We start from the raw sequence: 24092 nt of genomic DNA on the forward strand, positions 1-24092 counted from the left end.
TAAATCACGAACAAATACCGGAAGTAGTTATTGTCACATGATCAGAAGAAATCTGAAAAGATGGTAAGTGAGAAAATTATTTCGTTAGTCTTTCATTGATAATCTGAATTATTGTACGTAATTATTTGTGCAAAATTATACTACGTTATTAATGACACTCCCGTCTAAGTGCGCACTGACTTGACTTTCCGTAACGTTTCGCGGTTCATTTCATTTTTCGCCGATACGTCTATGTTCGGCGTCCGCTGTTTATGACAGTGAACGAGTCGATATCGACCCTTGCCTCTGTACTCGGTGGTCATCGGTGCGTGGGTGCCCCGTCACAATCACATGTTATTCGGCGTTTTATTAATTCTATGGTTAATTATCTCGTGTTATTCTGGAACGAGAGCAGTTCATTTATTTTTGGAGATTACAAACACCAAAAAATGGTTGCCGCTATTAAATATGTAAATAATTCTTATTGAAATAATCGGAAGTCTCTAATAGTGAACATTTTTAATAATTTAGGGGCTAGTACGAGTAAGATTCGCCCGCATGCTTGTTGCCGCTTATAAATATATGATAACGAACACATTGTTGATGCCATTAATAGCCTGTCTTCCTATACTGGTACTTGCCGTATTTCAATATCAGTGCTACCATCAGGCAGTTGGCAGTGTGCCTGTTTTACACAGCTTTTTTTGTAGATAAGTCTTATCAAACACTTGGCTGTTTAAACCGTCGTCACTGGTTGTGTCACATTATTACGCTATTAAATCTATAAAGGTTAGTGTTGGATGAACCATAATGTATTTATTATTTGAGTTTTTCATAAAAATGTGTGTATTTAATTGATTCTAAAGCCAATTCTAGCCGAAAAAAACAACACAGAATTGAATATCATCCTCAGATTTTGATCAATAATTATCAACGTGATCACAATTGAGTGAAACCAGTAGATGTTTTGTTGGTCTGTTCTGTAGAAGTTGGCACAAGTTGCTAATCAGCTAGGTTATCGTATTACTCTTGATTTTTTCAGTCTCCACATTCTTCATAATGGCAAGTACTTTATTTAAAAACACTCTTTACTGGACTGATAGTATATATAAATTGAGTTCATATTAAACTACAAATTCATATTAGCAATCTTTTCAATTATTCGACTATGAAGGACTTTGACATTTTGGAGGTGACAGAATTTTCAGAAGAAAATTAAATTTTTTTAAAATTATATTTATAAATTTCAATGGCAGTTGAATCCAATCAGCTCAGTACATCATTTAAAAATTTGTCAATATAAACCTCTCGTTTCAGTTTGGATTGTGAGATTGATAAATATTTATAAAAATGGGTTTGTTTGGTTGATAGTATTTCATTATTTTTCCAACTTTATTATCAATAGAGGTTATTTCACAGATGTAACTAGTTTTAGTTTCTTGTCAATGAGAAAAACATCAAGGTGGATTTGATAGTGTCTGTGGCACGTGGTTGAATGCTAAAGGAAAATGAAAAAAATATATACAGTATTAACGTTTATTCAATTATAGAATAACGTAAAAATATAAAAAAAAGTACAACCTTAAAAATTTATAACTAAAACAACTTCAGGAAAGTAACCTTAGGCACTGACAAACTGTAAAAAAACAAAACATAAAAAAAAAAAAAAAAAAAAAAACTAAATCCAGGGAAATATAAAGTCTGTTCATGAATTTGTATTAAACTATGGTATTTCTGGCTTCCAGGCTGGTGCAATGGAGAGAACCGATAAGCTGCCCAAGATCAGAGATGAGGAAGTGGAATCCAAGTTTGGATATGTGCATGCCGTGTCTGGACCTGGTAAGTAGGTCATGCACAGTGACTGTGTTTACAGTTATTATCTGTAGTTGATTACAGTAAACAAAATACCTGGTTGTACCGAGACAGCCATTCTCAAAAAGTGGATGTCCACATGATAAAAAAAACGTTGTCCAGTTAATTTTTTTGTTGTTGCTTTGATTCAATTTCAAGAATGTCACTGAAAAACCTATTGAGTTCTTTCTCACTGCTACAAAACCTTGCTGTATGTCCGACCCACAAACAAATACGTGTCATGTCATGAATCTAAAGCCCAAATTGATCAATAGTGACATGATATCATATACCATATTTGCATCTTTATTATTAGAAGTGCACAAAATTTGCATTTATTGTATGATAAATATCATTAAAGAATGACTTATTTTGAGCATAGACTCTCATGTGTCATTTATGTAAATTCATGCGCAAACACACTTCTGTAAAATGGCCTAAAATTTTGTGATTCAATGTAAATAGTAACATTTTGTAGTTGATCAGGTTCTAAAGAGTTGCGTCAACTTTAGACAATTTTCAAATTTGTTCTCTTGAATAACAGGTCAAGAAAATATCTATTAAAATTATAAATAAATTTATTATTTTTATTTTGGCGAAACATATTTTCACTGTTTTCGATTGCCTTCATATGACAGTGTGACATTTTCATTTCATTTGCAAGAATTCAAATGTACGGTAGCATAGATGTTTCAGTTTGTTGCTAAAGCTGCATCCTGAGTGGTTTGACCTTTGACCCAAATGATCTCATTATAAAGATAATTGTATTGTTCAGATCAGATGTTAAATTTATAGCTGTGTTTGGCATTTATTAATGGGTGTATAGAGTTTAGAACTTCGGTCATCTTCATGTCTTTGATTCTAAGGCTTCAATAACCCTGACCTTTTTCTCATAGATTTTAGCCAATCCTAAAGTAAAGGGCTTTCAACAATACGCAATATATGTGACATTGAACCACTGTATGTTTTTATGTATTCTGGATCAGACCTTACTTTCTGAGGTGACTGATCTCTCCACTCGCCTCCACATCACTCGCCTAAGTCAAGACCTAGAGAAGCTAATTATCACTTTTCCAATCCTTTGCCATATTGAAGAGATTTTAATAGCATACGTATACTCGTAGCCTTCTAATCACTCGCGTTGCTGTTCTTTGATGTTTTTTTTTTAAATTCTCATTTCATTTGTTTATAGTGGTGACAGCCACTAACATGTCTGGGGCTGCTATGTATGAATTGGTACGTGTGGGTCACAGTGAATTGGTGGGAGAGATCATCAGACTGGAAGGAGAGATGGCTACTCTACAAGTATATGAAGAAACTTGTATCCTTTTTATGCTGTTTAGAATAATATAGGAACATCATATCAATATTTTGCAAGCAAAGTCAATACTGCGAATTCACAAAGTTCACACCTTCTTGCAATGAGTTTCAATGAGTATTCATTTTGGTGGCCATGGTAACACCGTCAATATTTTGACACAAAATACTGTCACTACTATATGCGCTAAAATGTGTGCATAAGTGAAAAACTCACAAGTAGCATTTTAGCTTAAGCAGTCCCCATAAGCAGTCATCTATCACTATAAGCAGTCATCTATCACTATAAGCAGTCACATGTTTCTTTAACCGTCCTGTCCAGCTGGTGTTACTGTTGGTGATCCAGTTCTGCGAACTGGTAAGCCTTTATCAGTTGAACTGGGACCGGGCATCATGGGTAATATCTTTGATGGTATTCAACGTCCATTGAAGGTATGTACATCTACTTTAAATTAAATTACTTTAAATCAAAATAATTGTATTGCACAATACTGTTCTGGTGTTCAGCCTTGCAAATACAGTACAGCCTGAGCATAACTTTACTTTCAAGCTGGCTCTCTGATGGCTCTTAGCTGGTTCTCAGATAACTATAAGCTTGCACTCAGATGGCTCTAAGCTGGCTTGAAGATGGCTCTCTGTTGGTTCTCAGATGGCTCTAAGTAAGCTGGCTTGAAGATGGCTCTCAGTTGGTTCTCAGATGGCTCTAAGCTGGCTTGAAGATGACTACAAGCTGGTTTTAGATGGCTCTCAGTTGATTCTCAGATGGCTCTCAGATGGCTCTAAGCTGGCTTGAAGATGACTACAAGCTGGTTTCAGATGGCTCTAATGTGGCTTGAAGATGGCTATCAGATGACTAAGTTGGCACTCAGATAACTACAAGCCGGCTTGAAGATGGCTCCAAGCAAGATCTAAGATGGCTCTAAGCTGGCCCTCAGATGATTACAAGCTGGTTCTCAGATGGCTCTAAGCTGGCCCTCAGATGACTCTAAGATGACTACATGCTTGTTCTCAGATGGCTCTAAGCTGGCTACTAGATGACTACAACCTGGCACTCAGATGGCTCTAAGATGCCTCTAAGCTGGTTCTCAAATGGCCCTAAGCTGGCTCTCTCAGATAGCTCTAAGCTGGCTCTCTCAGATAGCTCTAAGCTGGCTCTCTCAGATACTGTGGAATACTTTATTTTCGCTGGAATAAATTTTCGCTGAAAAGGCTTTTTAGGCGTTTTGTGTGGAATTTATTTTCACTGATTTTTGATGAGTTTAATGTGAATTATAGGCAAAAAAAGTATATTCGCTGGATTTTATTTTCACGGAAACATCCCTTCAGAGAAAATAGCGAAAATAAATTCCAAGTGAAAATAAAGTATTCTACAGTAGCTCTAAGCTGGCTCTCAGATGGTTCTCAGATGGCTCTAAGCTGGCTACTAGATGACTACAACCTGGCACTCAGATGGCTCTAAGATGCCTCTAAGCTGGTTCTCTCAGATAGCTCTAAGCTGGCTCTCTCAGATGGCTCTCAGCTAGCTTTGCCTTTTCAATAAAATCTTAATTTTTGTAGTATTTACCAGGCTGTATGACAGCATAAATCTATCTGAAATTAATTTAAGCTTGGGCTGTACTGTATTCTAACAATGGATCTGACAAGAGATGACATCAATCACATCAATTTATTACAGTCAACTTTTAACTTTCTATTCCATTATGTGTTATCCCATTTTTATTATCTTAAAATTTGAATCATGAAATTCTGATAAGTGTATGGTCCGCTTTCTTGGCATGATTACAAACAATCTTCACATCTTCGCAATTAGCAGAAAGCAATCTATTGTCTATTGTTCGACATTGAATAGATTAGATACATGGTTGTGTGGCTACCCCCTCACCACTCCACTAATCTATTCCTGGTATTGTTGATTTATTTTTTTTCAGAGTATCTGTGATTTGACAGAGTCTATCTACATTCCTCGCGGTGTCAACACCTCCGCATTGAGTCGGGACATTAAGTGGGATTTTACGCCACGCTCACAAATCAAGGTAACTGACATCCATACTCCTCAATTTTTTTCTTGCGAATAAGGTCTTTGGCTATGTTGCTTGTCATGTTATATCATAAATGGCATACTGAAATGAAGAGTTATGAATATAATAGTAATTCATTCAAATGAACATTGAATACAATGGCATTTTGGGTGCTCGACCCAAGCTAAGCGTTCACGCACACTTTGTTAGCCTTTGCTAAGGATCTGGTCTGATCAGATTTAGCATGGACTAAACTTCATGGGGAATTAGGAATTGTTTTTAGATGCCACAACCCATCATGCGATGATGCCTATCAAATAATTCTTTCACAATGTCAAAAACATTTTAGAAATATTGCCATTTAAATTAGGTGTCTTTGCAGTACTTATTTTGTGGGGATTTTGAGTCAAAATGGAATCCCAAGAATGAAGTTGCATCAACTTGAGATAAATAAGATTCTATGTGGCTGTTGGTGTCTTCGAAATTCACAAACTAAAGTGACCCCTGATTTACTTTGTTTTCTACTCTAAAATGTGAACTTTACTTTGCCAAATAGCAAGTTCAGAACTTGGTGTATTTCAAGATCACTAGACTGTTGCATTAACGACATGCCAAAGAATTAGCACAATCAGATGTGACATGCAAAATCTCTGTGCAAATGGAAGTCGCACAAGTTCTAATATTTCAACTACCGGTATATTTTTTCTCCTCACAAGATTGGGAGTCACATCACTGGAGGTGATGAGTATGGAACAGTGCCTGAGAATTCCTTGATAAAACATAAACTGATATTGCCACCTAGAGCTAGAGGTACAGTGACTTGGGTTGCAGAAGCCGGTAACTATGACGTAACGGTGAGTAATGTCTGAAAATATTACATCAATATAATTATAACCTTCATAAAACAGGCAATTTTGGCTCATCAGTTTATGAGATGAATGGCGTAAGATTATTGTAACTGAATAATGGTATCACATTGATGCCATGTGCAACGTAAATGTACAGTTTTACAGGTGATATATTAAAGTCAGTGGCACTGCTTAAATCAGACCTTACATCCAAAGGATAGTGATCATTCCACTCGCCTATTCACTCATTTTGTTCAAGATCAAGAGTATCTAATTATCACTTTTCCTTTCTATTTTGAAATAATTTTATATAAGTTGGTCCCCAAATTCCTGATTTCTGTATTTAGACTGTTCTCAAATTGCAAAGCCTGCTCAATGGAGCAATGTTGAGACCTAACAAAAGAAATTTATATTTGTGATCTGTGTGTGCACCACAATAAGAAAAGTGTAGAAACAGTTTTTTTGTTCTAAATGTATCATATAGACACATAAACTAAACTTATGTACATTGACTTTTTTCTCATATTGAAATAAAGGTACCAATACATACATGAATTGCCACCTTGTTCTCTTGTTTATATACATCATAGCTTTCTTGTTCAATTAATGATTCATATGCCTGTTTTTTTATTTGCAGGATGTTGTCTTGGAGACAGAATTTGATGGTCAAAAGTCCAAGTACACCATGTTACAAGTATGGCCTGTCCGACAGATGCGACCTGTCAGTGAAAAGCTAGCAGCTAATTTTCCATTATTGACTGGACAGAGAGTATTGGATTCACTTTTTCCGTAAGTTTGTCTTCCTTTAGATAAAAATAATGAGTATAAATGAGTGCAGGTGCAGATAAGTTTTTTTTTGGCGGACAGTAAAATTGTTTTTATTTATAGACGTATAATTGTAGTAACTCATTTTAAAACTACATACTTTAACTTTTACATTACCAGGTTTCTTCGCCCAAATTTGTCGGCACTTTTTAGCTCCGCTGTCGACGAAGTCGAGCGAAGCTTATAGTTTTTCTGATTGTCCGTCTGCGTCCGTCGTCGTCAACTTTACATTTTCAACTTCTTCTTAAAAACCACAAACTGTATAGCTCTGAAACTTTCTAGGAAGGTATTTTGGGTGCTTCTCTCTCAGATTTGCTCATTTCGTGTGGGTATGTTCAATTGTCTTATTTATAGCAAATATTTTTGTCATTTTTGGTCAAAAATTCTATTTTCAACTTCTTCTTGAAAACCGCTAGCCCAAATGCTTTGATAATTGGTTTGTAGGTATCTAAGGTGGACCTCTCTCTCAGATTTGTTCATTTTGTGATGATATCTTTAATTCTCTAATTTTGATGAATATTTTTTGTCATTTTTGGTAAAAAGTGCTATTTTCGACTTCTTGTTAAAAACCACAAGTCTGGTTGCTTAGATATTACATATTTAGATACTACATGTGGACCTCTCTCAGATTTGTTCATTTCGTGATGATATCTTCAATTCTCTAATTTTCATGAATATTTTTGTCATTTTTGGTAAAAAGTGATATTTTCGACTTCTTGTTAAAAACTGCAAGTCTAATTGCTTTGATATTACATGTATACATTTTTGTATATACTACATAGGCATACAGGTAGACCTCACTCAGATTTGTTCATTTCAAGATGATTTTGTTCTTCAGTTATCTAATTTTAATGAATATTTTTGATAAAAAGTTATAAAAAGTCTGATTGCTTTAACACTATACACATTGTTCATTTTCGAATGATATCTTCTGTACTTTAATTGCAATGTGCATTGATAACAGCGGAGCTATCTCAGCCGACAGGCTGCTAGTTGTCTAATAATCTTCAATCTTTCTGGAAATGAACTCTATAAATTGGCTAATTTTGTTCTAATCTCCTGAAGGAAAGTGCAGACTATAAATGGGACTATTTTGTGAATTTGTGATGAAAAGGGGGAACTGGTAGTGAGAAGGTTAACCGACTATTGGTCATAAGGTTAACAACTGTGTCATGAAAACAATTTTTGCTTGTAATGATAAAAAAACACATGCCATTGTATTAAAATCATTTTTGGAGTGTGGCAACAGATTAGCTTACTACTATTATTCTCTTGTATGGTTCATCGTGTCCAAGTTAACATTATGTTTCCGATTTTTTTTCATTCTTAGCTGTGTACAGGGAGGTACTACAGCTATTCCAGGTGCTTTCGGTTGCGGTAAAACTGTCATTTCACAGTCACTATCAAAATATTCAAACAGTGACGTCATTGTGTATGTCGGATGTGGTGAGCGTGGTAATGAGATGTCAGAAGTACTTCGGGATTTCCCTGAGGTAAGATTATTTTCACTACTCAGGATCAAATTTATATTCTGACATTGCGACATTCAACATTGTATAGACTATCTGCTACCCCCTGACTACTGTCAAATCTGTATTAGAAGCCGCAGTTATATTAAAATGGGACAATACAAGGGAGGAGATACAGATTCTATTAGAGCATCTAGACATTTGAGAAATGTTGATTTTTCGGTTCTCAATTGTTCAAAAAAAAAATGAGTGTGACTTCTATTAGGGATGTGGCTTTTAATACAGATTTTACGGTTAGATCCAAACTTGTTTCATATCTATAGTGAATTAAAAAATCAGGCAAAATATTGTTTATACATAGTTTTCAGGTTTTATAAGTCATGTTCTGATATTCCATTATAGACAATGTCTGTTCGCACATGTATCTCAGACATGCCTGGGCTGATTGAATTCAACCTTCACATATACTGTACATCACACTTTATATCATACATACATGTATGCATATGCATGTGTTTCATGATCAGAATCAAGATATTGATACAAATCCAGCCTTTCTGTCATATTTCATTCAAACTTGGTATATTCATTGAGTAATTTTTTCCCCAGTATAAATTCAAAATGGCCGACTAGTGGCCATTTTGTTTAATGGATGCTGTTGTAGGGCTATATATCACTGACATGTCTTGAATGGTCACATTCAATGCTAATACACAAAAAAATGCCCAAATCGAATAGATCCAGTTGTGTATAATGTCTGTCGTACGTGTGTCAATCAAAATATATGATAAAGGCATGAATATCTTATATCTGCTGCTGACATGTAATCTGTCATCATACTAACCACACCAACTTCAATAAGTAATTGCTTTCTTCTGGAGTTGCATGAAATTGTTCACTTTCACATGGAATATCAGTAACAGGATCATGTACGTGTCAGGATCATGTTCTTGCTTCAAATTGTCAGAATTTTCCAGCTACCACAATTAATACTATGTCTGTTCTGATCCTCAGTTGACTGTTGAAATTGGCGGTGTGACAGAGTCTATTATGAAACGTACAGCCCTTGTAGCCAACACATCTAATATGCCTGTAGCTGCCAGAGAAGCGTCTATCTATACTGGTAAGATTTCTGTATCCACTGAGAGTGAATACTGGTACACTATACAATACAAGGAAACTACATGCACTACACATAGTCATAAAAGCTGAGCACCAGTTTCCCATCAGAATTTTGTTGCAAATTTGTTACACATTTTTCAATAATTTATTTTTAGTGTTGGACCAAATGGTCATAATTTCGGGGAGGTGGGGGTGGATATGAGAACAATGATACAGTTTTTTTGGAGGGGGGGTGTCAAAAAGTTGACTTCAAAGATTATGCATGTACTAAGGAGTTACCTTGTGTGATGACATCATCATTACCAATAATGCGTTTCGGCAAACCTCTAATGGGCTCTCCATGTTGAAAGTTCTGAGAGATGATCTGCAACTATTTGTTGACATTGATATGTCTAGAAGCTGTGTAGTAATACTGATAATGCTCTACATTCACTTTGAGTAACCTGCAAGATTTTAAACCATTGATGTTTTGATTTCAAAAATTGTTTTACGTAACGTCAAAGCATCAAAGAGTTTATATTCTGCCATCAGTTTCTTGAACTCGTTGATTGAAATTATCTCATTTAATAGATGACGATATATTTCATTCCACACTGCTGTTGTCAATCCTCCATAAACAGAAAAGCTATAATAAATTATTTTCCATTTCATTCTTGCAGGTATCACGTTATCAGAGTATTTCCGTGATATGGGTTACCATGTAGCTATGATGGCTGACTCTACATCAAGATGGGCAGAGGCGTTGAGAGAAATCTCTGGTCGTCTGGCTGAAATGCCTGCCGGTAAGTATAAGCAATTCAGTAGTGGAAATAAATACTATACATTTAGTTTTTGTTCCTAAGTAATCGTCATAATTTGATAAAAATTATAGCATTCGTGAAACAAAATTTCTCAACAAATTTGACACTCTGATTTTTCAGTTTATTTACTATTTTATATAGTAAACTGATTATATATGTCCGTTTGCTTTGCAGACAGCGGCTATCCTGCCTACTTAGGTGCACGTCTCGCCTCTTTCTATGAGCGTGCCGGCCGTGTGAAGTGTCTTGGTAATCCAGAGCGTGAGGGTAGCGTCTCCATTGTAGGTGCAGTGTCACCACCTGGCGGTGATTTCTCTGATCCTGTCACTGCAGCAACACTCGGTATTGTGCAGGTAGGATTTTGAATACTTGAAGAAGTGCTTCAATGTGCTGATTTCATTTCTGTTTTGCATTACTCTAGTTGTAGTTGCAAAACTAAAAAACTTAAAATCCTGCATTGCAAATTAGTGTGATACTATTCCCTGACCAACATTGTGGATGGCCCGGGGTAATGTAGAAATTGACTGTAGAGTATGAAATTAAGCTTGATTTATTAACAATAATCACCAGGTGACACATTTCAGGCTTTGTATGCAAAATCTCAAATATTTCAGAGTTGATTTTGATCAAATTTGGTACCAATTAATGTACCTTGGGGGAAATAATTTTTGGGGCCATGTCTGTGCATATTAAGTAGCTAATTTGCATAACACCAATGATTGCTTAATGTTTGAATTCACACAAAAGCTAAGCAGAGTTTAACTTTGTTTTTTTTGTAGGTGTTCTGGGGTTTAGATAAGAAGCTAGCTCAACGTAAACATTTCCCATCTATTAATTGGTTAATCAGCTATTCCAAGTACATGAGAGCCTTGGATGAATATTACGATAAGCATTATGCAGAATTTGTACCCCTGAGGACAAAGGTGAGTGTTAGAAACACATTTGAAGAAAATGTTAGAATGTTTTTTCCCGCTTTTATTTTAATAGGTTGAATACCAGCGAACTAGCTTAAGGTGAAGGTCAATTATGTAATGGTGTTCAGTTAATGAGTGATATAATTGAATTCTATAGAAAGTCTGAATTTAATTTAATTGTAGATTAAAAGAAATGAAGTAATCATCAACACTACTTTATGAATGAAGCGCTACAGATTTTGCATACTGTAGAATACTTTATTTTCGCTTGGAATTTATTTTCGCTATTTTCGCTGAAGGGATGATTCCATGAAAATAAAATCCAGCGAATATACTTTTTTTCCTATATTTCACATTAAACTTTTCAAATATTAGTAAAAATAAATTCCATACAAAATGCCCCAAAAGCCTTTTCAGCGAAAATTAATTCCAGCAAAAATAAAGCATTCCACAGTATGTAAATACAAATTGAATCCGTCCATGTTTAAAAAAGCATTAGGTTCCCTTTGTGAATAAATTTTTTGTTTTTCTAAAACTTAATTTTGTCTTTGCAACCCAATAGATAGAGGGATAGCAAAGATGAAATATTTGTGGAAAATATTTTTTTTGAGAGTTGAAACGTGACTAAATAGTTTGATTTGAAAATTTCTGGGGTGTTTGAAATTGAAAATGTTCTGTTAAATTAAGCGATCCTGTTTAAAAGATGAAATGGACAACTTGGACGATGCTTCTAGTGAAACATTTATGGGTCATTTATATATATAGAAATGAGACGTACATACATGGCAGCACTCTCCCATGATGCAACTTACTTTCTGTGAGAATAACTTTCGGCTGGTTAGATCCAGATATATATTTCTTCAGTTGTATTTTCTCTGACAGTCATCATACATGTACAATGGTAAAAACACTCACAGACTAAAACCATCACAGCATTGCGTGACTTTCCTGCCAGTCAGTATTTGTTACATTTTTGTTGCTATCATCAGCTAGCAATTACGCATATAATCAAAGAGAATGTCAAGTTTAATAATATTTTTAAATGTTTTCAACAGACAAAAGAGATTTTACAAGAAGAAGAAGATTTGTCAGAAATTGTGCAACTTGTCGGTAAAGGTTCTCTTGCAGAGTCCGATAAAATCACGTTAGAAGTTGCCAAGCTAATCAAAGACGACTTTTTACAACAAAATGGTTACACTCCATATGACAGGTATGTTATTACATTTTACTTCCTTTTTCCAATAATGATAGAAACAAAATAAATGATATATCTACAACACATTTTGATGCATGTACGTCATTAGTGCATTATGTACTGTAAATGTATTAATTTTCACTAGCATTTAATTTCACTTATTTGATATTTTGAGCATATTCTCTGAGTTTTAAATTCACTGATTTGCCAGTGAAACAATGATCACTAATTTAATTTTGCACATTTTCCTTTTTAAAAGTAATAATTAATGCATTTACAGTAGTTCTAAACATTGATTGAATGGTGTATATGCATGTTTTTTTTTTCTTAATCAAACTCACAACCTCACTTAGCGAAGCAAACACACTGACCTCAGGTATATGCTAACAACTAATGTGAACAGAACATTACTTTTCGGCATACAAACCATATTTAGAGTGTTGTGTCAGAGCTGTGTGACAAACAACGTGCATTTTATCATAATGACCTTAAGGCGTTTAAATGTTTTATCCCAAGCAGTTCTCCAAAATGCATCAGTTCAGCAGATGGTTTCAGCCATTTGTAATTCTCATTTTGGTGAACATTGGACATACATTTTGTACCTAAATAATTAATATAAATACATTAGGTGCTACAACCAGCAAAAGGTTAATTCATGCATTTCGCTGTCCCTGGCGGATGGAGTCCGAAACAGGGACGTATGTTTTGGTTTCCATCCATGCGTGTGTCTGTCCATGCGTTCGATCATCCATCGTCATTTCTCGTGGGCACCTGAACAGATTTCCTTCAAAGCTGTTATAAAGACAAGTCATAATGGCAGACATATGCACAAGAATTTATTTTTGATTTGGTTGACCTTTGAATGACCGACGGCCATTTTTGTCCCCAAAACACTAAAAATCAACATTTGGACATGTCATCAACCGTTTCTTGGACATGTCTTTATATCTGTTTCATGCACATTTGTAGATAATTTGCTAAATACTAATATTTAAACATAATCTGACTATGCTGATATTTATTGTCACAATTTCTAAATCCTTCATTGGATCCAACAGTCGCCAGTGTTTAGTTAATTTTAGTGGTGAAGTTTATTAATCAACATTTGTAATAATGAACATATTATTTTTTTTACAGATTTTGTCCATTCTACAAGACAGTAGGAATGTTATCAAATATATTAGCTTTTTATGACATGGCTAGGCATGCTGTAGAAACCACTGCACAAAGTGACAATAAAATATCATGGAATGTCATCAGAGAAAACATGGGAGATATATTATACCAGCTTAGTAGTATGAAATTTAAGGTATGTACAGAAGTCATATAAGTTCTAAGCAACGTAATATTACTAGCATTGTAGCTAGGCATTAGAGTGGTGTATAGTGAGTGGAACACTGCATAGATTCTAGGCTACATAATGAGATATTACTAGCATTGTAGCTAGGCATTTGTAGAGTGGTGTATAGTGAGTGGAACACTGCATAGATTCTCGGCTACATAATGAGATATTACTAGCATTGTAGCTAGGCATTATAGTGGTGTATAGTGAGTGAAACACTGCATAGATTCTCGGCTACATAATGAGATATTACTAGCATTGTAGCTAGGCATTTGTAGAGTGGTGTATAGTGAGTGGAACACTACATAGATTCTAGGCTATATAATGAGATATTACTAGCATTGTAGCTAGGCATTTGTAGAGTGGTGTATAGTGAGTGGAACACTGCATAGATTCTAGGCTACATAATGAGATATTACTAGCATTGTAGCTAGGCATTAGAGTGGTGTATAGTGAGTGGCACACTGCATAGATTCTAGGCTATATAATGAGATATTACTAGCATTGTAGCTAGGCATTTGTAGAGTGGTGTATAGTGAGTGGAACACTACATAGATTCTAGGCTATATAATGAGATATTACTAGCATTGTAGCTAGGCATTAGAGTGGTGTATAGTGAGTGGAACACTACATAGATTCTAGGCTATATAATGAGATATTACTAGCATTGTAGCTAGGCATTTGTAGAGTGGTGTATAGTGAGTGGAACACTACATAGATTCTAGGCTATATAATGAGATATTACTAGCATTGTAGCTAGGCATTAGAGTGGTGTATAGTGAGTGGCACACTGCATAGATTCTAGGCTACATAATGAGATATTACTAGCATTGTAGCTAGGCATTTGTAGAGTGGTGTATAGTGAGTGGAACACTGCATAGATTCTAGGCTACATAATGAGATATTACTAGCATTGTAGCTAGGCATTAGAGTGGTGTAGAGTAAGTGGAACACTGCATAGATTCTAGGCTACATAATGAGATATTACTAGCATTGTAGCTAGGCATTAGAGTGGTGTATAGTGAGTGGAACACTGCATAGATTCTAGGCTACATAATGAGATATTACTAGCATTGTAGCTAGGCATTAGAGTGGTGTATAGTGAGTGGAACACTGCATAGATTCTAGGCTATATAATGAGATATTACTAGCATTGTAGCTAGGCATTTGTAGAGTGGTGTATAGGGAGTAGAACACTGCATAGATTCTAGGCTACATAATGAGATATTACTAGCATTGTAGCTAGGCATTTGTAGAGTGGTGTATAGTGAGTGGCACACTACATAGATTCTAGGATATATAATGAGATATTACTAGCATTGTAACTAGGCATTAGAGTGGTGTATAGTGAGTGGAACACTGCATAGATTCTAGGCTACATAATGAGATATTACTAGCATTGTAGCTAGGCATTAGAGTGGTGTATAGTGAGTGGAACACTGCATAGATTCTAGGCTATATAATGAGATATTACTAGCATTGTAGCTAGGCATTAGAGTGGTGTATAGTGAGTGGAACACTGCATAGATTCTAGGCTATATAATGAGATATTACTAGCATTGTAGCTAGGCATTAGAGTGGTGTATAGTGAGTGGCACACTGCATAGATTCTAGGCTACATAATGAGATATTACTAGCATTGCAGCTAGGCATTTGTAGAGTGGTGCATAGTGAGTGGAACACTGCATAGATTCTAGGCTACATAATGAGATATTACTAGCATTGTAACTAGGCATTGTAGAGTGGTGTATAGTGAGTGGAACACTGCATAGATTCTAGACTACATAATGCGATATTACTAGCATTGCAGCTAGGCATTTGTAGAGTGGTGTATAGTGAGTGGAACACTGCATAGATTCTAGGCTACATAATGAGATATTACTAGCATTGTAACTAGGAACTAATGGAGTGGTGTATAATGAGTAGAATGTTGTAAATTTAAGCTCCCTGTATTGCTGCACTGTTTTATGATGTGAGGTAACTAACAATCTAATACTTTTAAATCATTTCTCGCCACAGGATCCAGTGAAAGATGGAGAAGTTAAAATACGACAAGACTTTGCCGAATTGTACGAGAATATGCAAACTGCATTCAGGAATCTAGAAGACTAAAAGAAGATCTTGTATTGTAATTTATTAACTTAAACTGGCCACATTAAGAAACTTGTCATATTTTGGTTGAGAATATATGTGACATTACTGGCCAAAAATAGTAAACAGATCATGGTAGGCTTATGAATGATATTTGATATTGTATGCACTTGTGAATTGTCAAAAAGGTTTAGTTTCTTGTTTATGAATGAATCTTTAAGAGCTTAGGTGGTCTTTTAGAGTAGAAATTTTGGAAAGTTAGGGATTCTCTTCATTAATTTGTTTTTGTTATTTTTGGCCAGTAATGTCTAATCATCCAATGAAAATGCTGATAGAGATGTTTTTTTTTTTTTCTCAAGATTGTTCTGGATAGTGGAATGTATTTTTAAGCGACCAATGAGATTCCATGAGGGTAGTGTGCATGCGTTTTTGAAAATAAAGTTAGTTCAGATGGCACCGAAAATGAATTGCTGTGAAGGTGGATATGGAAGCTACATGTCAGTTAAATGGTTTGTTTAAGGGTGTGGACACTTCTATGTGCTGAATTCTTTCGAGTCGCATTCAGTTCATAAAAATTTCACATTATGATTTCAAAGCCGAGAGAAGTAATCTAAACTCTTAGAAATTATACTGAATTCCTGTCTGGCGCAATGAAATCAAACCGAAAAGTGTAATGTTGGTTTAGGAAAGGAAATGGGTGACTGATGAGTCCAGATATATTGTTTAATTACTGGTACACCAGTAACTTGTAGGCTGGTTTGAAGTCTGGGTTCTCACTGTGCACATCTGCTTTCATATGCTGTACATACCCAATTATTTCCTAAATATCGGTGTGATGGACAGTATGGCTATATAGTAATTATAACACAATGCGTGATGGGAAGTTTGTATATGAACACCCACTTCTGCCAATTTTCTCTTGCTGTACAGTTGGTTCAGATATACATTTTTTGTATATAGTAAATATAGCATGCAGGTTGACACTTGGTGGCGCTATACATGATTTCCTCGGATGCCGCACACCTGTTATGTTAGGTTTATAGCAATGTTAGAATTACTGTGCCAGTATTATTCTAAACTATGTGCAGTCGCTGTGGTCGCTCTTGAAATTCAAAGTCATGAGAAAACTTCCCAATCACAATTGCGAAATAGATATTACTAAAAATACCATGTTTTTTTGAGATGCAAAGTGTATAAAAGAAAATATGTAGATAGAAAAGTTATTGCTAATAGTTATGAAAATATAATTGTAAAAATATGTGGAAGTTCTTAGTATTGAATGTTGTACGTTTGTGCTGTATTGTTGGTCGAAGATGTAGTTTTCAATTTCCACAGAATTAAACTGGTCTGTGTAATAATAGAGAAGAAAACACTTTATCATTTTTTGTGTTTTATCTTTCACAATGTGCAACCAGTGTTCTAATTTTCTATAAACAATGCAGTATTATACATGTATGCATTGTGTACATTTCATTTGACCCATACCGAATATGATAGCGCAAAGTCAATGTGCCCTTACCAATGATATAGAATTTAATTGTCCCAAGCCCCTTAGTGAGATTGTCCAGATTAAGTTGTATGTTGATGATCCATGAGTGTACAGAAAAAAAAATATCATATTTGTGTTGGTAAATTTAGCTTTGTATTCTTTTTTTGCTTTTTTGATTGTTTTTTTAAGTTACAAGAACTTTCTGACATTAGTGATGCTGCCCTCTATCAGGCAGTTATCTGTGTTTTGTTTTGCTATAATGTGATTCTCTATAAATATGCAAGGTTGTACAATTTTAATTCCTTGATATTTTATTAATTTTGTTATTGTACGCCATATATTACGCCCTCTGTAGTTTGTCTGATAAAAACAAGTTTACTCAGATCTTATCTACAGAGAGCCCTCTCACCACAGAGATATTACAAATTCTGAAAGCAATATTTGTCGTTTCACTTAATATTTGTCTTTTCACTAGCTATTTGTCAGTGGTCGGTATGATTCTGCAATGATTTTGCATGAAGTATTTCCGGATTTCTGACTCTACCATAGTAAGGAAATATGACAGGGTATCACATAACATCACATGATGTAGTTTCAAACTTTGTCATCATTTCCACCGGCAAGTTAGGTGATCTAAACTCCACATGATCATGTTGCACACATGTCTTCTTGATTAGTCATTGTAAAATTAAATTTGGTTATCTAGTACTGTAGAGTTGTCGGTGTAGATATCATTGGAAGCTATGTAACATTGGTACCATTAGATTCTGTTTACTACAATATAACAATTTTAATTTAGTAATCACTATTGTGCTGGGCCAAAATGTTATTTTCTTGTTGCAGCTTTATTTGTATGCTATATACTTCATAGCTGTTATGTAATTTGTCTACCACATCAAGAGAATAAATAAAGACAATAAACTGTACTGTATTTTACGCTTTTTTCATTCAGTAAAGATTCGATTAGGTTCATAAGTTTGTCCGTTATAGAGAAATGCACAGCAAGGACTTTAAAACTGTTATGTCTTTAATACATTGTCAGAATGCATGGTTGGTGTATATGGATTTGTACTGATTACTGGAAACACTGGTAATGCATCAAATCCATGGCTACCCATGGTGATTAACAAGTTGTCAGAACTCTATTCAGAAGCATATAATTTGTGGCATGATGGTTATATGTGTGTTTGCCTAGTACAGATGAGACCACAGGTTGACTCACGAGATCGGCAGCGGAAACAAGAATCACAGCATTACTAATTAGAAGAATTGTGTCCAATCAGAGGTGATGCAAGTGTGTTTGCCCTGCCCAAGGGATGGTGGTCATGACCAACAGTCCAAGGGCAAACAAATCATGATATTGCCCAAATGACCATGTGTTATTTATATTATCACATCGAGAAGACATCCACCATGCACAAATACATCTAGCCATACACCACTCACACCCACTCTCCCACAAAATAACAACACTTATATTTAAAGTATGCAATATTTTATTTTATGCATTATAACAAGTGACACATTACTCTATAGCATACATACATACATTGTTTGCTGAAAAAAACTGCGAAATACACAGTAAATGTTAATTTCAGCCACGGATACTAAAAGTGAACCACTCAATTTATCAAGTACATGTATAACGTTTTTGAAATGAATTGAGAAATTATTTAACCAAGTTATTTAACCACTCGCCAGATAAAAATGCCAGAGTGCCGTAGAAGTGTTTGAAATTACTTTCTCATGAACGTACTTCACCTTCTATTCACAAGTCACACAGCTTAGAGCGTTTTCGTTCTTGCAACGGCGTTGAACTTGAACGCATAAAAATGCTCACAGCGTAGAACGTGCCGCAGCAATCCCGGCTGCGACGTTTTAGTGGCGGCTTTGACGCACATTTTTCCTTCATATAAAGAATACCCTTAACATCAAAACAGAGTATCTTACTTAATATACATTCTGGCACGTTCGCTGTCTATTTCGAATGGCTAAAGTTCCTTCAAAACCTTGCAGTGAACGACAATTTGTTTCGCGCAGTATCGTTGCGCAGTAGTTTCAGTGACGTCATCCATGTGATACACCCATTTAATATCCACTTGGCGGGCAATATACCATGTAATATTCATGGCACATATTCACTGGCACTGTATTTGATCAACCATAAAGCCCAGGAACTATTGGAAATCTAACCTGTATGCAAGTATATGAAGTAATATGCAAACACTTTGCGCTAAACATAATGATTTTTTCCTGACCAACCATTTTAATGGATTTATTCCACAAGTAATGCAATTCACTATCAAAAATTAATAAATTATCTGCTTGAGCTTAATAAATTTAATCAGCATTATTAATTTTTAAAAATACTTTTTTTTTTGAAATGTTTGATAAAAAAACAGTGACGTAAATGGGATCACTGTAAAATTTCCTGTACATATTATTCTAAAGAAGTTTACAATAATAAAATATACATGCAGATGCCTATAAACACCAATGTCAGCTTTTGTCACAGTAGAATTACTGAAATTAATTTTGATCGAGATTTGCAGCCAATGAAAAAAAATGGGATTAAAAGTCACACTAGAGAAAGGACTGATGAAAAAATTCAAATATTGTTATTGTTAATAATAATTTTTCAAATTAAAAAAAATTATATATTCAATTCAGAATTTCTTTCCCATGATGCATTGCCAAATGATAAATAACAATGAAGTGAATGCAAAAATATCAAAATAAAAAGGACACTACCAACCAATCAAAATTCTCACTATAAGAACTCAATTATTTTTACGTTGAACCCTCACAGAATGATGACTTTTCAAAGTACTGTAGGACAAGACAGTGAATAATGATGAGGTGGCTAAGACAAACCCAATGTGCAACAGAGAAAGAAATTAACCCTTCTCATCCGGGTTATTTTTTCTACAAATTAGGATGCAAATATATTTGCAACTTATGTGTAACTTTCTCAAAATTCCAATAATTTTTAAACCCGAAGGATATGATACTGCTTACTTGATTTTGATCAGAAATATTTAGTTTTGAATGACAAATTTTGTTAATACAATAATGGAATGGAAATATTTTATGAGCTAAATTTGACAATGGTGAATCAAAATTGACAATATTGGTGAGAGAATTAATTGAGTATAAAAAAAGACAAACAAAAATTGTCTACAATTTACAGAAAATAATCATTTTCAGTCTTCTTCAAAATTTACTCCTTTTTTAACTTTAATACGTTTACTTTGGGGATTAATCAAACTTCTTCCCTGTTTTTTAGGAATCTTTGGTCCCGACTTTCTTCCTGCATCCGGATCATAAAACGTTGACACCATTGACAGTCCAGAACCTTTCTCTTTTTTCACTCTATCAAGTTCTTCGGCTGTACTTTTCAAATCTTTTTTCAAACTGGTTGCCGTGGCAGCAAGGTGTAACAAAATGTTTTGCAGGTCAGTTTTACGTTTACTGGCAGTCGCTTCATAGAGGTCAAAGTTCAAAGTTGAACCCCCTTTCCCGACTGTCAGAGTGACCCCATGACCTTGGGTTGCGACATCCAAGTCACTGGATTCAAATGCAGATTTAATTTTTGCAAAGAATACGTCGTATGTTTTGATGTCGGCTAATTCTTTATGTGAATCAACTTCTTTCTTGTCCATTTCAAGGCGCCATACATCAATTCCATCTGTTGAAATAACAAAAAAATTAATTATCAATAATTAATACATTTAATTTTGGGCTTCACTCTAATTTAGATGTAATGCAAGCATTTGCTACCAGTACTAATATAGGCATTTCAAACAGTTAACATTTCATAGTGAAAACAAATTTGGTATTTCCATGTTATAAAAAAGCTTTTCAATATTTGTCGGTAATGAAAAGAGTGGAGCAGGTTTGACATTGATAACAGCACATTGTCAAAACAGAGTTTACCCATGCATGCTAGTCACTCTAAACATTGTATCCTTGAATATAAGCATCTGCCACTACAAAAAACTTTGAATTTTACTTTAATTTAGGTGCCATAAATGAATAAAATGTTTCAAAAAATGTCAACGACACCGAAATTACAACACAAATACATGAAGTTATATTTCATACCATGTGGCAAACTGGCAGCTAATAATACCGCTCTCAAACACATTGGCAATAGAATCAATGTTATGTTCTGCTCATTATACCACTAATGTTAAAGTATGGTGCTAAAAGCAAAATCCAAAACTTTAAAAATTTGACACCAAAGACACAATACATAGCCTTGCTAAACAACAGTGGTCCAACACTCCCTGTAGCAAGGTACCTAAAGAAGTGTTTTGAAATAAGTTTGGCATTTTGTTCATAATTTACTCTTACCGGTAATATTTTTTTTTCTTTTACTCTGTAATGTATTAGCTTAGTTTGTTTTATTTCATTTTTTACTTTTAACCTTTTATTCTTTCTTAAACATTTGTAACCATTGCCAATCCCTCCGGGGAATGTGTAAGTGTTAATAACATTATTTTTATTAATATTAATAATTACTATTGTCGCCGGATATTGATCGTGAATTAATTTGGCCGTTGCCAAAAGAATTTCACACATGTAGTTTTCAAACTGACCAATGGAAAAGGAAACAAAGGAAATTGATGCAAAATGAGATACCATAAAATATTGCATGCCCTGCAAAATAACAGACTCAGAAATCACCCCAATCAAATTGTTTAAAAACATATCAGCATGGAAAATTATAATTGCAATTTTCAGATGAGATTTTTCATTTTCACTTCCATAAATTAATTAGTTTAGCAATAATACCAAATCCTAACCAGATGTATGGAATGGGGTGGTGGTTGGTGGTGTTCTTCCATTTAGGTCATTTTTGGCGTAAGACACTAATTTTTGAGCAAAAAGAGCACCCTTAACATCAATCTTTTGGGGTACAGTATTCAACTAGCTGAGGAGCACTCCAATCTTAAATCCAGTATACCCAGTGCCTGGAATTATAACATAAGTTTAGTTGTCAAGTTAAGGTTAAATTAAAGTGGGGGAGTCGTCACCTGTGAATGCGTCAGATCGCCATAGCGTGTCATTGTTTACAAACAAGCATCTACCCATGAGTGTTTGCATTTTTAGCATGTGTTGTTATTGTCGCTTGAGACTTAATTCCCGTGTGTGCGCAGGTGACGACCCTCCCGCTTTAATTTACACACTCAAGTTAAAGTAAAGTGATTGATGCCATCTGACAGAGAAATTCATAAACTGATATGTTTATTCATTTTTGATGCTTGGTCAGTAATAATAATAATATTGGTAATCAAAACAAAATAATATCAGCGAAGAAAATGAAAAAGAACAAACACAAATTAAAAAAATAATACTTTGTCTTCATAATACTAATAGGAATAACATTATCACTGTCAATGCTCATTCCAAAATCATTAAAGGAAAGATTTTCCATTGTATCCTCATCACTTACCCTAACTCAAATCCCATCCCCGAATCACTTGTATATGCCTCTCTAGATACATGGCTGTTCTCAAGAAGGGCATATGCAATACATTTGGGGTCGATGGAAGGTTGGGTTAGAGTAAGGATTGAAGTAGCCCTGCGTACATGGCTGTGTAGGGGTGATGAATAGGAGCGCCTCCTGTCTCCACATTCACAGACCTGTACACAGAGCTAGGATTGAAGATGGAGGTACAATGAAACCCCACTATGGTAAAATACGCAATGTAAAATACCTGTCACATGCAACGTCCAGGTATCGTCGTATTTCGCGCAGCTTGTAAAGGACACCATCTTGTCACCTCCCCGCTTAACGAAGCAGTGAAGTCTGTCAACCCCCGCTTCGATCGCTAACTGTTTTGCGGAACTCATATTAACCAGAGTATTGACATCAATTACCAGAAGAGTGGTAGGTCGCAGGTCAGCAAGGTAAGTAGACCCCCTATCTTTGTATAAAGTATAGCTTTAATAAAAAAAACCTTCTTACTGTCTTATTATATCTCTAGTTTTGACTTAAGATGTGACAAAACGAAGCCAAAATCTGACAATTCGATAATATTTCATTTTATTCGACTAATTACCAACAGTCAGAAAGAAAATGAGAGTTTTATTTTAGCGGAAGAGCCAGTTCCCCCATAATACTTCACGCAGTACCTGAACTGCGCGTGCGTAAGTTGCATAGCAACAAACCCAAATTTTCAAGATGGAGGACGATACACAGGCCAAAACAGAAGAAAACACAGGTGAAACTTACATTTGTTCACACCAATCTAAATTTATTGTTAACCTGAACTCATTTCAATATCAAATACGTCGATCGGTTTAATAAATGACGTTCTAGAGCCTTGCGATTTTGTGTAGGAGTCCTTTCCAAAATCACGTCGACTGTGATCAAAACATTGATTGCTGTCTCTAGCTCAGACGAGAATACATGTATCGATCTCAATCAAAAGTTATTTACTGTATGATTTGGTACTCGAATTTACTTCATAATACATATGAAACTCTGCTTCACTAGACTGGTCATCTGTCGAGCGAACCCGTCATCGGTTTGTGCTGGCCTAAAAATGATGGAGTTAAAGACCGACCACCCCCACACTACTTCATGTCTAACCCTTCCCGAGTTGTAATAGATTAATATGTAATTTTTCATAATACAGAATAGAGGATTAATTAAGATAGTCATTTCTTTGTCTAAAATGCGTTCTTCAGGTTCTTTGAAAAAGCTTGTAATTTACAAACTGTTAAGATTCTTAATTATTAATCATAAATATATAATAATAATAAATAATTTTATTAAGATCATTAATTAGCACAGATATTTTTCACAAATTCATTGGGTTAT

At 34.9% G+C, this 24092-nt stretch overlaps 3 protein-coding genes across 6 annotated transcripts in view; 2 read left to right on the forward strand and 1 right to left on the reverse strand.

Moving 5' to 3' along the window:
* Window positions 1–35: 35 nt before the first annotated feature.
* On the forward strand, window positions 36–18191 carry LOC100370533 (V-type proton ATPase catalytic subunit A). 2 transcript variants are annotated; one of them, XM_085499182.1, is made up of 15 exons: window positions 36–63; window positions 1725–1818; window positions 3023–3151; window positions 3470–3579; window positions 5076–5180; window positions 5882–6019; window positions 6651–6802; window positions 8169–8331; window positions 9322–9430; window positions 10089–10211; window positions 10404–10582; window positions 11009–11152; window positions 12199–12353; window positions 13476–13647; window positions 15700–18191. In XM_085499182.1, exons 1-15 carry the CDS (start codon window positions 61–63, stop codon window positions 15790–15792), a joined length of 1869 nt encoding a protein of 622 aa, XP_085355308.1. In that variant the 5' UTR covers window positions 36–60; the 3' UTR covers window positions 15793–18191. The 2 variants fall into 2 exon arrangements, with proteins under 2 accessions (XP_085355308.1, XP_085355309.1); XM_085499183.1 differs by lacking the exon at window positions 36–63 and adding an exon at window positions 688–768 and having other exon boundaries at window positions 15700–16234.
* A 542-nt stretch (window positions 18192–18733) lies between these two features.
* Window positions 18734–23186, reverse strand: LOC100370387 (uncharacterized). Its single transcript, XM_002741102.4, has 2 exons — window positions 22984–23186; window positions 18734–20948 (listed from the first exon to the last, which is right to left on the reverse strand). Exons 1-2 carry the CDS (start codon window positions 23117–23119, stop codon window positions 20464–20466), a joined length of 621 nt encoding a protein of 206 aa, XP_002741148.2. The 5' UTR covers window positions 23120–23186; the 3' UTR covers window positions 18734–20463.
* A 193-nt stretch (window positions 23187–23379) lies between these two features.
* Window positions 23380–24092, forward strand: part of LOC100370749 (cilia- and flagella-associated protein 44-like) — a 37378-nt gene continuing 36665 nt past the window's right edge. For all 3 annotated transcript variants that reach the window (XM_085499185.1, XM_085499187.1, XM_085499186.1), the window contains exon 1: window positions 23380–23490. In XM_085499185.1, coding sequence (XP_085355311.1) covers window positions 23451–23490 — 40 coding nt within the window. In that variant the 5' untranslated portion in view covers window positions 23380–23450. The remainder of the gene's footprint in view (window positions 23491–24092) is intronic.

This window comes from Saccoglossus kowalevskii, chromosome 5, assembly GCF_978046115.1.
Source record: "Saccoglossus kowalevskii chromosome 5, keSacKowa6.1, whole genome shotgun sequence".
Classification (NCBI taxonomy): domain Eukaryota; kingdom Metazoa; phylum Hemichordata; class Enteropneusta; family Harrimaniidae; genus Saccoglossus; species Saccoglossus kowalevskii.

Coding starts and splice junctions, on each gene's coding strand:
- LOC100370533 (XM_085499182.1), top strand. Junction 5,181..5,881: donor CGCCACGCTCACAAATCAAG/GTAACTGACATC, acceptor TCTCCTCACAAG/ATTGGGAGTCACATCACTGG. Junction 10,212..10,403: donor TCTGGCTGAAATGCCTGCCG/GTAAGTATAAGC, acceptor TTTGCTTTGCAG/ACAGCGGCTATCCTGCCTAC.
- LOC100370387 (XM_002741102.4), bottom strand. CDS start 23,119: ATGAGTTCCGCAAAACAGTTAGCGATCGAAGCGGGGGTTGACAGACTT. Junction 20,949..22,983: donor CTGGACGTTGCATGTGACAG/GTATTTTACATT, acceptor TTATTTCAACAG/ATGGAATTGATGTATGGCGC.